This window comes from Sinocyclocheilus anshuiensis, unplaced genomic scaffold (genome assembly GCF_001515605.1).
Source record: "Sinocyclocheilus anshuiensis isolate Anshui unplaced genomic scaffold, SAMN03320099.WGS_v1.1 scaffold773, whole genome shotgun sequence".
Taxonomy (NCBI): domain Eukaryota; kingdom Metazoa; phylum Chordata; class Actinopteri; order Cypriniformes; family Cyprinidae; genus Sinocyclocheilus; species Sinocyclocheilus anshuiensis.
In genome coordinates, this window is record NW_015539930.1 from 4,695 (window position 1) to 20,027 (window position 15,333).

At 35.6% G+C, this 15,333-nt stretch overlaps 2 protein-coding genes across 3 annotated transcripts; both read right to left on the reverse strand.

Moving 5' to 3' along the window:
* Positions 1-3,071: 3,071 nt before the first annotated feature.
* LOC107686844 (G2/M phase-specific E3 ubiquitin-protein ligase-like) lies at positions 3,072-4,156 on the reverse strand. The gene is made up of 5 exons (XM_016483998.1): positions 4,054-4,156; positions 3,850-3,936; positions 3,502-3,755; positions 3,262-3,390; positions 3,072-3,143 (listed from the first exon to the last, which is right to left on the reverse strand). The coding sequence occupies exons 1-5, from the start codon at positions 4,154-4,156 to the stop codon at positions 3,072-3,074; spliced, it is 645 nt and encodes a 214-aa protein (XP_016339484.1).
* Positions 3,739-6,977, reverse strand: LOC107686802 (uncharacterized). 2 transcript variants are annotated; one of them, XM_016483918.1, is made up of 9 exons: positions 6,401-6,977; positions 6,089-6,299; positions 5,798-5,873; positions 5,260-5,537; positions 4,778-4,854; positions 4,383-4,501; positions 4,054-4,251; positions 3,850-3,936; positions 3,739-3,755 (listed from the first exon to the last, which is right to left on the reverse strand). In XM_016483918.1, exons 1-6 carry the CDS (start codon positions 6,406-6,408, stop codon positions 4,414-4,416), a joined length of 738 nt encoding a protein of 245 aa, XP_016339404.1. In that variant the 5' UTR covers positions 6,409-6,977; the 3' UTR covers positions 3,739-3,755; positions 3,850-3,936; positions 4,054-4,251; positions 4,383-4,413. The 2 variants fall into 2 exon arrangements, with proteins under 2 accessions (XP_016339404.1, XP_016339403.1); XM_016483917.1 differs by having other exon boundaries at positions 4,383-4,534.
* Between the last annotated feature and the right edge of the window lie 8,356 nt (positions 6,978-15,333).

The following is a 15,333-nucleotide window of genomic DNA, read 5'->3' on the forward strand; positions in this document are numbered from 1 at the left end:
ACTTTACTAGTTACTTGAAAAAAGTAATCTGATTACGTAACTCGCGTTACTTGTAATGCGTTACCCCCAACATTGTCAATGACAAAATGAATCTGCGGTGGTCAGGTTGTAATTTCGAGCTCTTATAATTTTGAGTGTACAAGTTGTCATAAGTTCCATAAGGACGTGAACATTTTTTACAAGTCGGCATCTCATAATTACAGTAATTCCGACATGGTGTGAACACACAAGTTAATTCAGCAAAATATTATTTGTTCAGTGTTCAGTGGATGTGTTTTTATCGTGTTTTGTACAAACCTAAACTAATTGCATGGAAAAGTTTTTCTTAAACTTAAATTCACTGAATAAACTTTTTATTTATTTATTCGAGTGCAGTAGTTTTTCTTTCACTGTTTACTGCTCAACATTTTTTTTTTTTAAATAAATGTCTTTTGGTTTGGCAGTATATCCAGTTCAGATGATTTAGCATCAGAGCTCTTCAGGAAGTAATTAATCTCTGACCTTCATGGATGATGGTAGCCTTTCAGATGAAGTGTTGGTATCAGAACTAATATTAGCTGATGCAAACCTGCCAATGTCATCTTTGCCCAGCAACTGCACATAAAGTATGGAGCTAATATTATGACAAAACTATTTGAATTTGAATTGTGTTAAATTTGAATTATTGACAAGTGTTATTTAACAAAACTGAATATTATGTGGGATTTAAAATCGTTTTGAATTAGATTTTGATTTTAAATTTGAATTTTTTTTTTAACTTGAATATTTAACATTTGAAATTTAACACAAATTATTTTTTTTTAAGGCAGAGTTTTATAGACATGTATTTTCAAACAACAGATTTTTTTGTTCTGAATTCTTAGACTGCAAATATCCAGTTTTTAAAAATACAGCTTCAAGTTTTCAAGATGAAGAAGAAATTCGGAACATCAAATTCCGAATTTCTAAAATTCAAAACGCAGAAATTCAGATCGTACAGAAAGTAGGTCAGAGGTCATTCACAGGGAAGAGTAGATCTCCGAAAAGTGGAACAAAGCATTTTGGCCAATTAGAGCTGCAGTAGTTTTCTGGCGCGAGCGTGCGGCTCAGAAGGTCGCCATTCTTCTGCCTGATCATGAATCGCCCAGAGGTAAGTGATTTTTAAGCATTTATGGTTTATATTTAGATATTATGCTAGCGTTCCCAGCATGTGAAACATTTGTTTAAGCGGTCTCTGGTGTTTGTTTTAAAGTATATTTGGTCGAGCGTGCGGCTCAGAAGTCGCCATTCTTCTGCGTGATCATGAATCGTCCAGAGGTAAGTGATTTTTAAGCATTTATGGTTTATATTTAGATATTATGCTAGCGTTCCCAGCATGTGAAACATCTGTTTAAGCGGTCTCTGGTGTTTGTTTTAAAGTATATTTGGTGTAAAAGTGATTAGCATGCCACCGTGTCTATACTAGACGCGACTGCGCCGCGCCGCAACAGCTTGAAATGACAAAGCGGCCGTTGTAAAGAGCTTGGACTATGCCAGAAATAGAACGGGGAATCCGTTTGCTCATCCGTTTCCAGATGAGGCTTGCATAGCCTGAGTATGTGAAAGAGACTCGTGCAGAAATCAAAAGAATTGAGTGCAAGCACGGGCCTACGTCCTCGGGGAACTAGGCCAGAGGGGGACCCAGCCGAAATACCGCTCCTCCCGGAACGCGGAACGCGCCTGCCCCCTCAGATTTTTGAGCCAAGTGGATGTTGAATGCAGCTTCCCAAAGACAAAAAAAAAGAAATAGCCAAATAATAGTTTTTATATTTAATATACGATCACACCAGTGTGATTAGAACATTCAGTGCTGCACGTCTGCTAAATTCAAATCATTCAAATCTGGATGGCGCTGAGCCAGAGACAGACGCGTTTTTACAGTTATGTGCATTATATCCAATCACTCCAATCACAGTTGTGCTTATGAATGAAATGATCAATCAGAGGCGTTCAGATGAGTCTTTGCTGAAACGCTGGTGTTCTGCTCATCGCGCACGCTCGCTGCTCTCTGGCGAATTCTCTCACCATAAACAACAAAGTACAGATGTGCATACAATGTAAGAGATTCATTTCACAGTGTAAACAGCTTCAGTGATTATAATTCCAGTTTTTGAGAGTGCTTGAACTCTGGCTAGACTGAAGTCAATGATAATGTTCTTTGATAATGATTGATTCTTTGCTCTCTTTCTGTACAATGAAATAGTTATTAGTTACTTACAATGTTTTGACTAATTCACGTTAAATACAAAGTCAGTCCTGTTAAAAACTATTTTATGACATGGTTAATTTGTGGTTACCATAGTTAAGTATATAGTTTTTGTTTTTAACTTGTAAAACCATGGTTAATTTTTAAGGGTATGTTAAGCTTAACTGTCAAAAACGTATGTAAATGAAGTTTAAGCAAACAGCACAAAAAGGCTAATGGTGTAAAAACGTATAACACTTTTCTGTTTTATTTTTTTGTTGTGTGTGTGAGTAAATGTGCATATTTGTAATAACTTACAACAATGAGCTACCAAGTGTCAGCTTTGCAAAAGAAGTCCCTCATGAGCATTAACCATTTTGGTCTTGTCATTTATGCACTCCTTTTCCTAAGCTAACTGCTGTCTTTATTTTTACAGGTACAGATACTTCTAGAGCATATATGGGGGAGACTTCGGTCACGTTTGGAGCACGCCCTTTCACGGATGCCTGTGGATGTGGACTTCTTAGAATTTATCTGTGCTCAGGAGTTGGTTTTCCTGAGTGCTGTATCCCCCCAGGTCATCATTCCTGTGGACATATGGGAAGGCTTAACTGGTCTGCATCATGCTATTACTTTAGAGAGGCAAAGAAACGAGACACATGTTGTGACCGCACAATTTGAACAAGGAAATAGTGGACGACTGAAAGCAATCATTGGTCGTGAGTATCTTGTCAATTTGCTTGAAATGAACTTACCAGTCAGGTGTATTGCAAGCCTATTGGGGGTATCTGAACGGACTGTACATAGACGACTGGCAGAGTTCGACCTATCAGTGAGATCACTGTACAGCTCACTAACAGACGATGAGCTAGACACATACACTGGTTTCTTTGAGTCCTTTACGTATTTGTTTCACCTGCCGTAATCTCCTTCCAATGACCTATTGTATTGCATATATTAGATTATTAGGTTACATGAATACAATTAATATTATAGTACACCAATGCTTAAGTTTGAAGGTTAATTAAACAAAAGAAAAAAAACAACAACAACACTACCGCATATGATAAAAGGCGCTCAAAAAGCCACTTCCGGTTTTCTTTGGTTGGGCCAGGAAGATCCCACGCAAGACTCAGGTCAAGGACAGCTTGATATTCACTGCTAGTGAGTTCAGCCTCTCCATCAAGCTCCATGTAGAACAGTATAAATGAAAGTAAAAAAAAAAAAAATGAATGCAATTATGAATTGTTTAAATTACAGCTAAATTATGCTACTGTATGTATGTATAATGTAAATACCAGTTTTATGGTTTCACGAATATCATGGTCAGGACAGTCTTCTATTTGCACTGTAGCAGTCTCAGGTGAACCTCCTAGTAGTACATGGACTATTGCTTGGCTGACTCCAGCCAGCCGAGGTCCACCATGTAGGAAAGAATGTCCAATCATTCGTCCTGCAACAAGGAACAGATCACTCTCTACGAGAAATTGTGATGATGATGGAACAAGATGACCTGGTTCACCGTCAAAGCGACAGGTCCTTGCAGTATTTCCTGTTTTAAAATAATGGGCTAAAAGTTATATTTTGGATTCAAAGATTAAACAAAATACTATAGTCAATGTTCCATAAAAAAATAGCTGACATACCCATGTTAAAATTAAATCCATGCTGAAGCCTCTGTATAACAGTAGACAAGAAATGTCTGGTTACTCCCTCACCAATGGCAGCATCCCCTGAATGTAACAGCAATTTACAGCAACAGTCCAAAAAAAAGAGAGAGAGAGAGACATGGCCATTAAAATCTAACTAGGAATGCCACTAAATAAATGTATTTACTTGTTTAATACCACCTTGGAGTCTGCACTTCACAGGGCTTGCCCATTCTATGCCGTTTTGTTTGTAGAATGCAACAAGTTCTCTGTCTTGATCTTCCTTGTCCATCCTCAAATCCATGGTCATCAAGAGGGGCTTTCTCATCTCATGTTGGCAAATTATTTCCTTTGTGTATAAGGATGCTGCTTTATTTTTATCTGGTTCAGTTTTCCAATCTGCAAAAAAAACACAAAAGCAACATGTCAACAGTTCAGCTAAAGCTAATTGTGTATTCTATTTCAGTTTTACATCTCAGAAATGTATTATGCTTATCAGTTCCAAAAAAAAGAAAAAAAGAAATGCATACCATAACTCATGCTTGTGGCTTCAGCTGCATTTCAATGATCACCGGTATGTGTCACAGGCATGGAAAATCCAGATGTAGATGGTTCCTCCATAGACGCATTGAATTCCAGAGGTTGCGTGCTTACAATATAATACACAAACTTCATTACCACACTTGTGTGCAATGAAGGAACAAAAGTCCTTTATAAATGGATGACCTCAAAATTTCTAAATGAATTGAACATTCATAATTTTAACATAAAACACAATATTCAATTCACAATTGTATAGTGAAGAAGACCTGCGGCAATCCTAACAGCACACATAATGAAAGCACAAAAAACAACAAAAAATAAAAATCACTGAATTGACTGGAAATATGTTGAGCACTTTCAAAAAAACAATTATTTTCCTCACCTGTCACATGTGCAAAAACTTCCGTGAATCTCCATCACATCAAGAGGCATTTCATTTTGACAGATGGGGCAAGTTGCCTAGAGGAAACAAACAAAAACAATATAATATAACTTTTCTTTCATGTTGTTTCAACCATGTATGAGTTTCTTTACCATGGATGGGACAACAAGATATTCTGAAGACTGATCATTAGATGTGAAAAAAAAAAAATCTTCCAATTATTTATTGAATTATTTTTTGTGTTTTAAAGTTATACAGGTTATGAATGACACATGAAAGACTAAAAGACAGAATTTTCCCTTTAACCTGCATATGCAAGAAACAAAAACACAGAGAAATACAATGTGTTATCAGAATTATTTAGATAATTTGCTGTTTCCAAAAGCAGCTCTAAAAAACTGTTTTAAAAAAATATTTATCATACCTTATTAAACTTCCAAATTATGTATTTAAATTAAATTAACTATTTTAATATATCTTACTTGATTGGTCTGTTCAGCTTCATCAGTTGTCACACAGGACTTTATGTGTGCAGTCAGGATGACTAATGGATAAGTGATTCCACATTTCTGGCATTTCTCTTTTGGCATGTCATTAAAGCTTTCAGATTCAGGTGGCAGAGCAGTGGTGTCAAGTTCCATTTGAAGAGGAGCTATGTAAAGCACTCCTTTAAAACCTTGTGTTGCTGCCTTCAAATGCTTGGCACTGTACCCACTCTCATCGGGTGGAATAAGGTTGAGCTTCCGGGAGCCCCATCCTCCTTAAAAAAAAAAAATAATAATAATAATTAATTAATAAAGAAATTACACAAAATACTAAAAAACACAATGTGTTATTGGATTTTATTAGATCATTCCTTGTATTTTGTTATGCCAGGATTCATGTTTTAAGCTTTGCACAAAGGTATTTACTTACACAAAATATGGAATATGTTATTAGTGATTATGTGAAAATTCAGAAATGTATTTGATGTGAATTTTTTTTTTCATTGCAATGTATCACTATGTTCCTGATGATTACCTGAAGATTTATAGACAAGCCAACCCCCCTTTACTTCCTGAAATTTTGGGAACAGCTCCTTCAGTTGGGCACATACCTTACAATGTAAATAACACTGAGTAAAAATTAAATGCCCAACAGTTACAAGTGCAACACTGGTACAAACAGCTTATAGTGTTTCATTACAGTAATGTGCTAAAGAGCACCTCAGCACCCATGTTCCAGCTATACAGAGTTACTAATGAATTAAGCTCTGTTACATTAGCAAAAGAGAATTTTAAAAGATGCAAGAGAAACATCATGCATACTTACTTCATCATAAGTTGCATTTTCATCCATTTGCATTGTCTTTCGCCCCAACCCAGCTTGCATATGTACCAGTTGCTCACTCTCCATAGGTGTTCGCTCATATTGGTGAGGAAGCAGATAAAAGTTAACAGGCAATATTTTTGCGGGTTTGCTAGGGGGCACTGACAGCATTCGCCTTTTACCCCGTCCTTTGCTGAAAAACCCAGGAAATGATCTGTTGGCAAAAAATTTCAATTACAAACCAAAATAATTACCATCAAATAATGTAATGTTTCTTTATGTCAATATTAAATAAAAATAATGTAGTTGCAAAACCTGGTCATCTCAGTTTGGATGGTGGCCCTCTGCTGAACAGTGTGCTGCCTATGGAGGCTGAATCATTAAATTAATTTAATGAAAGTAATTTAATAAAACTATGTATGCACAAATACATATACATAACAGGGAATTCCTTTACCACACTATCCTTACTAACTATCCTTACCACAATAATAAATAAAAATACACAAAAAACCTGGAATTATCCTGACTGGGACCAGCTGCACTGCCTGAAGTCAGCAAAGACAACAAGTGCCTGGCTGACCTGACAACTTCACTGTCCTGTAAAAACAGTTTAAGCAGATTTTTTTTTTTGTATCTTATGTCATCTTATAAACATTCATTATTGGTCTAATGGTCCGCTGTTTATAATGCTTTTTGCTAGATATCAGTTCAGGGTGCAGGGTAATGGTACTGAACATGAGAGAGTACAATAATTAGTAATTAAATGACTTACAATTTGAGATGCACTGATTGCAATTGTTTTGGCCGATTCCAATTTCCGTTTTTTTTGTGTACCTGCTGATACTGATTTTTGTCAATTTCTAAGAACTACAGTTGACAGCATATACAAACAATCTATAGTTGTTTTTTTTCAATGCAACATTTTTTATTCTTATGAAATCGATGCATCATCTTTCACATTAAATTCTCACATTGTGTCAATTAATTCAGTTAGAATAATAAGAAACTGTGGAGTTGTTCAAATGAAATTAGTATCAACAAACTCCATCTTTACACTGCAGAGGAAACAGAAGCTGCATCTGAAGTGGCATTAGATGTATCAAAGTCCCTTTAAGGGATATTCTATAGTCTTTGGATGTATTTACACAGACTGTTTCATGAAGCTGAGGTGTCAAAGTGATTTATTACACCACAAAATTGCAGATACACGAATAATTTTATAAGATTAATGTTTTAAATATAAAAAAAAAAATACAAATAAGAAATGTTGGGAAAATGCAAGGTACTTTTTAAATGTGAAAACCAAACCACAAGTAGGTGGCGGCAAATGACTGTTTAAATAAGTGAGTCATTCAATTGATTCGTTCAAACGGCTGATTCATTCGGAAACGAGGCAAGTGACTGTCTTTATGAATGGGTTCATTAAATGAGCAAATGATTCAGTAACCTATTCAAAAAAACAGTCACTTGCCTCTGCAGTAGTGTTGATATTCGGGGAAACGTCCTAAATTTAAAACGTCGTTACATTTCAAATGTTAAATATTCAAGAAAAAAAAAATCAAATTTAAAATCAAAATCAAATTCAAAACGATTTTAAATCCCACATAATATTCAGTTTTGTTAAATAACACTTGTCAATAATTCAAATTTAACACAATTCAAATTCAAATTGTTTTGTCATAATATTAGCTCCATAATAAAGTGCCATCTGCTCTGGGGAGTATCCAATTGGAAGAGCATTTCTTTGATTCTTCTGCTTAGTCATGAAATAAAAAAACTTATAGGTTCTCTGCGGTGACTCACTTCCTCCTCGGCACAATATGTTCTTGTGTTAACCTTCCTCTCAAGCTGTCATTCTAAACAACAGTTTGTTCTGGCAATTGACACACTTACTCAAGTGCTCCTATAATTGAAGGGGCACATAGATAACATAAGGCTGAATACACGTAGCCAGTCTGTGATAATTAACTCTGTACAAGCAGTTCCTTAAAAATAGCCGTATTTGCCTTTTCATACATTCAGTATACTGGAATATTGGGATAGTGATGGTTCGTATAATGAGTGGGCCAGCAGCAAATGAAAAAGCACTGTATTTTAACATATAAATCATCTGCTGCAATTAGGATAAAGATTTAGAATGTAAGAGGTGGAAATGAAAATGTTATGCCTCACAGGGTCTGTTCATTTTCCCTGTACAAGGGACAAAAGTCTAACATAGGCTAAAAATCTTCAGTGGTCTTTTAATAATGAGACCTGAGAGTCTTGAAAAGAGACGTGCTGTCTATTATTACCAGGACATAAATTAAGGAAAGAAGGAGAGCATTACAGACAATAGAGATGGAATTATTCATTAGGATTCATGAAGAGGTGAAGCAGTTATTACATCAGAGAATTTTTCAGAGCTCTTTATTCTTTCCTGGTTTTAGGATTTAGTTTACCTTTCTCTGACAAAGATTATGATTGATTATGAATGCATGCAAATGAGTACAGATATAAAACTGCAGCTGTATCAAACTTTTTGTTTAATTAATGCACTTATTTATGTTCAATATACAGATTTTTTTCTTATAATCAGTAAATGTTTCCTGTTTCCCCGTTTCCTGATATAGCGTTCTAATAAAAGGCATTGCAATGGCAACAAATTGCTTATATTCCTCTATTGTGAGTCGCTTCGGAAAAAGTGTACTACAATAAACGCACAAATGTAAAGAATGTAAAATGTGATTGAATAATAACAGACAAATCAAAAAATAGAATTCATGCAATTACCAAATAATAAACAATAAAGACACAAGAAACAACATGCCACTGGCAGACATCTGCTTTAAAGGGATAGTTTGAGAGAGAAAGAGAGAGAAATAAATCTCAAAATACCTTCTTATGTTCCAGAGAAGAAAGTCATACGGGTTTTGAAAAACATGAGGGTGAGTAAATGATGAGAAAAGTTTTTGGATGAACTATCCCTTTAATTCTGAGTGCTTCACTCATTTGTTAACCTAAACAGTGTTAATGCTTCCACAAATTCCCCAATTGAAATAAACGTTTAATATCCAAAATAAAATTATTTCTGTGATCTCATCTAGGGCCCAACAAACCAGTCAGTGGGAGCTTTCCACTTTACCACTTAAAGTGCAGGACACTTAACCCCAGCGGGACTGTCAGTGCACTAAGAGTTCTACAAGTGGCTTTGGGCGAAATACCTTTGCTAAATAACTAAATATATAGGCCAGTACAGATTAACATACAGGAGGTGGGCATCCAACAATGGTAGGTGAATGAAATGTTAATGCAATTGCAGATATTTTTCTCTATTTCCTCAACCACACACCTTTTCTCTAAAACCTTGCCAATCAAAGCAAACCTGAACACATAATAGGGGAAACGTTTTTTTATTAGCTAAAAAATGTTGTTGATCTTTAACATATTCTCTATAAATCACAAGTCTCTATGTGAAAATATTTGAAAAATTCCCTAAAATGTGGCATGGTATATGGATGAGCAGTCAAAAGTTTGTACTCACACAACAGCACATAAAGACCTGTGTCTGTTCTTTTATTTCGAAAACTTCAGTAAAAGAAACCACTGAAATGCAAATCAAAATAATTATTGCCGTTTGTGGTATATGGATGAGCTATCAAAAGTGTGTACTCACACAACAGCACATAAAGACCTGTGTCTGTTCTTTTATTTCGAAAACTTCAGTAAAAGAAACCAAGTTTAAATGCAAATCAAAATAATTATGCAGCTCCAATATTAAAGACACCCTGTGGTGAAAATCAAGTTTTTAAAGGGGACATAACACACAGTTTCACCCAATCTCATGTTGATCTTGAGTACATATAGAGTAGTATAGCATCGTTCATTGTTCCAAAGAGTCTTTAGTTTGATCACATTTATAAAAGAAAAATACAGCTTTCCGATTCTCTCCGAAAACAGCCGAGCTCCTGGAGGCACGCCGTGGGCGGAGTTAAAGAGTGACGAGCACTTGCCTGATTGCCAACAAAACACAGACATTTGATGCCGTTTCACTTACCGTCTGGAGCTCTGAATCATGACCAGGATCTTTTATAGCTGGGACCGCATCTTCCAGTATCAAGTGATGTGCAAATCCAGCGCCGAACTGGGCCTTGTTTATAAAACGTTAGTCAACAAACACACTTGCAAAACTCCGTTGCTGCCCCGGAAAAACAAACTGCATCCACTGTTCACATAACGCTGGGTTCTTACAAGGTTATCTTTCCCTTACAGCCAAAAACACACTTCTTTGGAGACATTCTTCTCGAGCGAGTCCCGTTCAGTGCAGCCGAATGAAGTGCGTTGATGGGCGCACCCTTGCTCTCGCTCTGGGCTGTGTTTCCCAAAAGCATTGTAAGCTTAAGTTGATCGTAAAAACGATCGCACGAATCATCTTGGACTTGTTGACCTTATCCCAAAACCATCATAACTTAAGTAGCACTTGAAAATCTTCATAGATCTACGAGTGCTCTGGAGTAATTGTAAATCCCTACATGCATTGTAAGAAGACAGAATTATGAGGTCACCTGCAGGACAATCGGCAGATTACACCTTTAACTTTATTCAAGTGCAATGTGATTATAATTAAAGCTTTTGATTGTACTTTATTATACATTTTATTACTCCTGTTTTTTAAATTAATTTATAAATGAAATAATTAAAAAGGGCAGAAAACAAAACAATACAAAAAAAAAATAGAAATACTCATCTAAATTAAATGACTGAAAAAAAAAACTAATAAAAGAAGTAATATAGGAAATAGGGTTGTGACGGTGAGGAAATTTTCCCACCGGTTAATCGAAGCACCCGGTATCACTGCAGGGGCGTTCCCTCTTTTCCTCGCTTTCCTTTGCTTTTAAATAGCTTGTAAAAGCGGCATTTTACTTTCACTTTCAAATAGTGGCAATTCGGAGTAAAGCAATTGTTCGTTTTTAGTTGATTAATTTTCCCTCTTTTCCTCGCTTTCTTTCGCTTTTAAATAGCTTAAAAGCGCCGTGCTCATTTTACTTTCACTTTAGAATTAGCGGCAATTTGGTTTCAATTGCTTGAATGCAACAACAAAATACAACGTCAAACTCACTTTAGCGTATATATAAAACATAGAACTTTTATTAACAAAACAAATAAAAATACACCATGCTATAGGGCAGGCTATGCCTAATATAAAATAACAAATAACTTACATAAAGTTTAAATGCACAAAACTGGAAATAAGTAAACATGTATAATATATAACCAAATAAATAAGAAACGTAGAACGTTTTTTCAATCAAAGACAATACATGCATTGTCATATTTGAAGTTGTTTTATTTAGACAGTGTTTTATTGCACTGTGATTTAACAGAGGATGCCATAACCTATATTTCCATACATGCAAAAACGGGCTGTACAAGACAAAAGTTTAATACTAAACAAAGCACAAAAAAAAAAAAAAACACTGGTACACTAGTGTTAGATTTGTTAAAAAAAGGTATTGCTCTAATACTAAATAAACATCTTGCACTTGCAAGTCCTTTCTAGTGTGTTTGGAAAATGTGGTGTATACAATGCTGGACATTGAATATAAATGTACACATTTAAACTAGTAATATTAGTAATAGTAATATTGATATTCTGAAATGTTTAATGCTATTTAAATGATAGTTTTAGTATTTACAATATTAGTCAAAATGTAACGTTTCTCCTAAAATAAAACTGAAGACATCTTAAGACAAAGCTGATATCTCAATGAGACATATAAGAGAATAGTATCCTGAGTGTTGAGTAAGCTCTGTCAGAGGCATATCCTTGTGGGCAGCACATCGATGTGAAGACTCAACTGCACCTCAGACAACATGGGTTCGAATTCCAGCTAAAGGTACTTTCCTGTTCCTGTTCAATTCTCACATGTCCAATTGTTTCCTGTCTCTTCTCCTACTGTCCTGACCATTAAAGGTTAAAAACCCCATTGCAATAAAAAAGCAACAGCAACCTCTGAGCAGTAAAACATTTTTATAATGGAGTCATGCAAGAGATTACAGCAAGACAATAAAGAGATCTCACACGTTTCTCTCCCATTGTCATTTTGGTTTCCTTTCTTTCAGAACTTTCTCATGTCTCAGTTGTGTCTACTTTTATTTCTCCTAAGGATTCTTAGGAGAGACATCTGAGACACTTGAGACTAAAATGAGAAATACATGAGAATCACAACTAAGTCTCCTGAGGTTAGAAAGAGCAACCACTGAGCAATAAAATATCCCTATAATGGAGTCTTGATAGAGATTGCAGCAAGACAATAAAGAGCTATTCTATGTTTCTTCCACCACATTCTCTGTTTTGACTCTTTTTTTTTCTCAAATATTTCTCAAGTCTCATTTGTGTCTACTTCCATTTCTCCTAAGGAATTTTAGGAGAAACATCCGAAATGCTGTTGATACTAAAATGAGAGATATATGAGAATCTCATCTAAGTCTCTTGAGCTTTGGAAAAGCAACCACTGAGCAATACATTTTTCCTATGGGAAAAGACAGTTTCAAAAACGTGGTTTGAAACAGTCTGCTTCCTACGTCACAGATATGACATGTAACCAATCAACTTGCTGGATGGGGCATTTTATATCATTGGCAAAGCATTTCTACCTGAGAATGTTGATTTTTTTAGAAGGCAGATGTCTGATATGATGAATGGGAACATGGTTTATGTAACATTAGCAATTAATTAATAGCTGTTTGATAATGTAGTAAAGCCAAAGGCTTTATGATATCAAATACCGTTAAATGATATCAATACCGTTATGTGTCTGACATTGTACAGAGCGATACACAGAATGCATTAGCAGTCTGATACATGGACTCATAGACGACCCTGCATAATTCGCTCTTCCTCTTCTGAATCAGTTTCTGGTTCAAACACATATGGCACACAATACTGCCACTTGCAATTGTGTAGCATTTAAAGGGGTGGTTCATTGTGATTTCACTTTTTTAACGTTAGTGAGTGTATAACGTTGCTGTTTGAGCATAAACAATATCTGCAAAGTTACGAAGCTGAAAGTTCAATGCAAACAGAGATATCGTCTTTTAAAATTCTGGTAGTTTAATGCTGGTAGGGACTACAACAAGTTACTTCCTGGGTTCGTGACGTCACAAACCCTTATAAACCCCGCCCTCGGAAAAAGGCAGCAAAGGCGGCGAGGCCTTGCTGCACTGCTTTAGAGAAGAGGAAGAGAAAACTAGAGGTGCACGTAAAAATCTGTTCATATATGAATCGAGATTCTGTCTTCTAAGGATTCTAATGGATTCACAAGTTTCAAAATCAACGTTCTAAAGCAGCGGTTCTCAATACTGTTCCTCGCGTCCCCCTGCTCTGCACATGCATACATCCAAGTATACATTTATTCTCACATAGCTATGAGAAGCGTTAAACATGGACGCACGTGCAGTTGCCGTACTGTATTAAAGCTTTAATCAGGATAAAACTGTATATTAAAAGCTAACAGAAGCAGTAGCATTTACAAATAACAGCATATCTAAAAGTATGAGACAACAACAACAACAACAAAAAAACATAGGCCTACCATTAAAAGCCTTGCTTGCACAGGTTCTGCACGATCCTCTTCAATAATATGCTCTGCTTCTCAATCGGGCTCAAACTGATAAGCGATATTAACGACGCCGTTGTTTACAATACAACCGGAGCACATGCTGCTTAGGTGAGGGGCGGGACTTTTAGATGTGCACTAGAGGCGGATTAGCCAATCACAACACACTGGGCCAGCTGACCAATCAGAGCCCATCGCCTATTTCTGAGGGAGGGGCTTCATAAAAGAAGGAAATGATCAGTGCGTTTTTCAGAGAAGGGACAGAGTGGTGTGGAATAAAAGTAAATTATGTGAAAAATAATGAAATAAAAAAAAAAAACGAAGCATTAACACATGGTAGACTGCACCCCATAAACACAATCAATCCTAGAAAAAAACCAGTGAACCACTCCTTTAATACTTCAGCTGGTAAGGTGGAAAGTGGAGCAGGTTCGAGCTGTTGTGATTGAGTGGAGGCGGGAACTAATTTGCATTTTCATGGATCAGCGTATATGAAATGAGGTAAGGGTGTAGAGTTATATTCAAGCCATTTCAAGGCATGAAAAAGTTATTTTCAGGGCAAAAACATTTAAATGTTTAATTTTAATTATCAAAGATGAGTTTCAAAAGATAAAATTAGTGACTACAGGGGATTTTATGTCTTTGCACAACTAGTCAAGTCCCTTCTGGAATAATAATTGTCGACCAATATGCTAAATCAAAGCACAAACATCACCGTGGAAACCAGTAAAGAATACAAAGCATATTGAAAAAACAAAAATTCTTTGGAAAACATGCAGTGGCCTTGCTACACAGTTTCATTCAAAGATACAAAACAGTTTTTCTATAGACAAAAGAAATGTGACCTGCTCCATTTTTTTTGAGACACTTTGACCCAGAAACACATTCTGAGGTTTATTTACTGAAGTAAAAAGAAAAGTCTCAGTTGACATTTAACTGATTATATTTCAGCAATGGAGCAGAAACATAATATTACAGAAACCTGAGTAGAATCTTTATTCTTAAAACTCAAAATAACACAAAATGTCACAAATGTCAATATCATCACATTTATAAAAACTAACATTTCATAAACGAATATGATGTTTATGTTAGTGATTACTGAATAGGCAAAAAGGACTGCTTTTGAATTTATATAATTTTTAAAGACATGAGAAAAAAACAAAAACAAACAAACATAGAACTGGATATAACTGAAACTGAGCATACACGCATGTTCAGAGATGGTTGGGTGAATTTGTTTCCTTGTTCTCAGCATCAGTGGTGCAAATCTTTCAATGTTTCCTTCAAATGCTCTTTGCATTCTTTCCACCAATCACTAAACCACACACATAGGATTCTGGGATATCATAGACAGAAAGGGATATATGGTTAAAGCTGCTGCAAAATAGATTGTAAACATTCTCAGGGAAAAAAAGACAGAGCCAGACAATACAGTTGTTGGTTCATCATTAATAAAACAACTCGCCAACAACCTCGTGATGCAAAGTTAAAACATTCATATTTTAATCTGTTTATGATTTACACATTTCAATTGTATTGAAATGATAATTCAAAATAACTGTGCAGCATTCATTTAAAAGTGTGAACTTTTAGAACTTAGAATGAAAAATAATTTCTTTTAAACAGTAACTACTTCGGGCTAGGCAT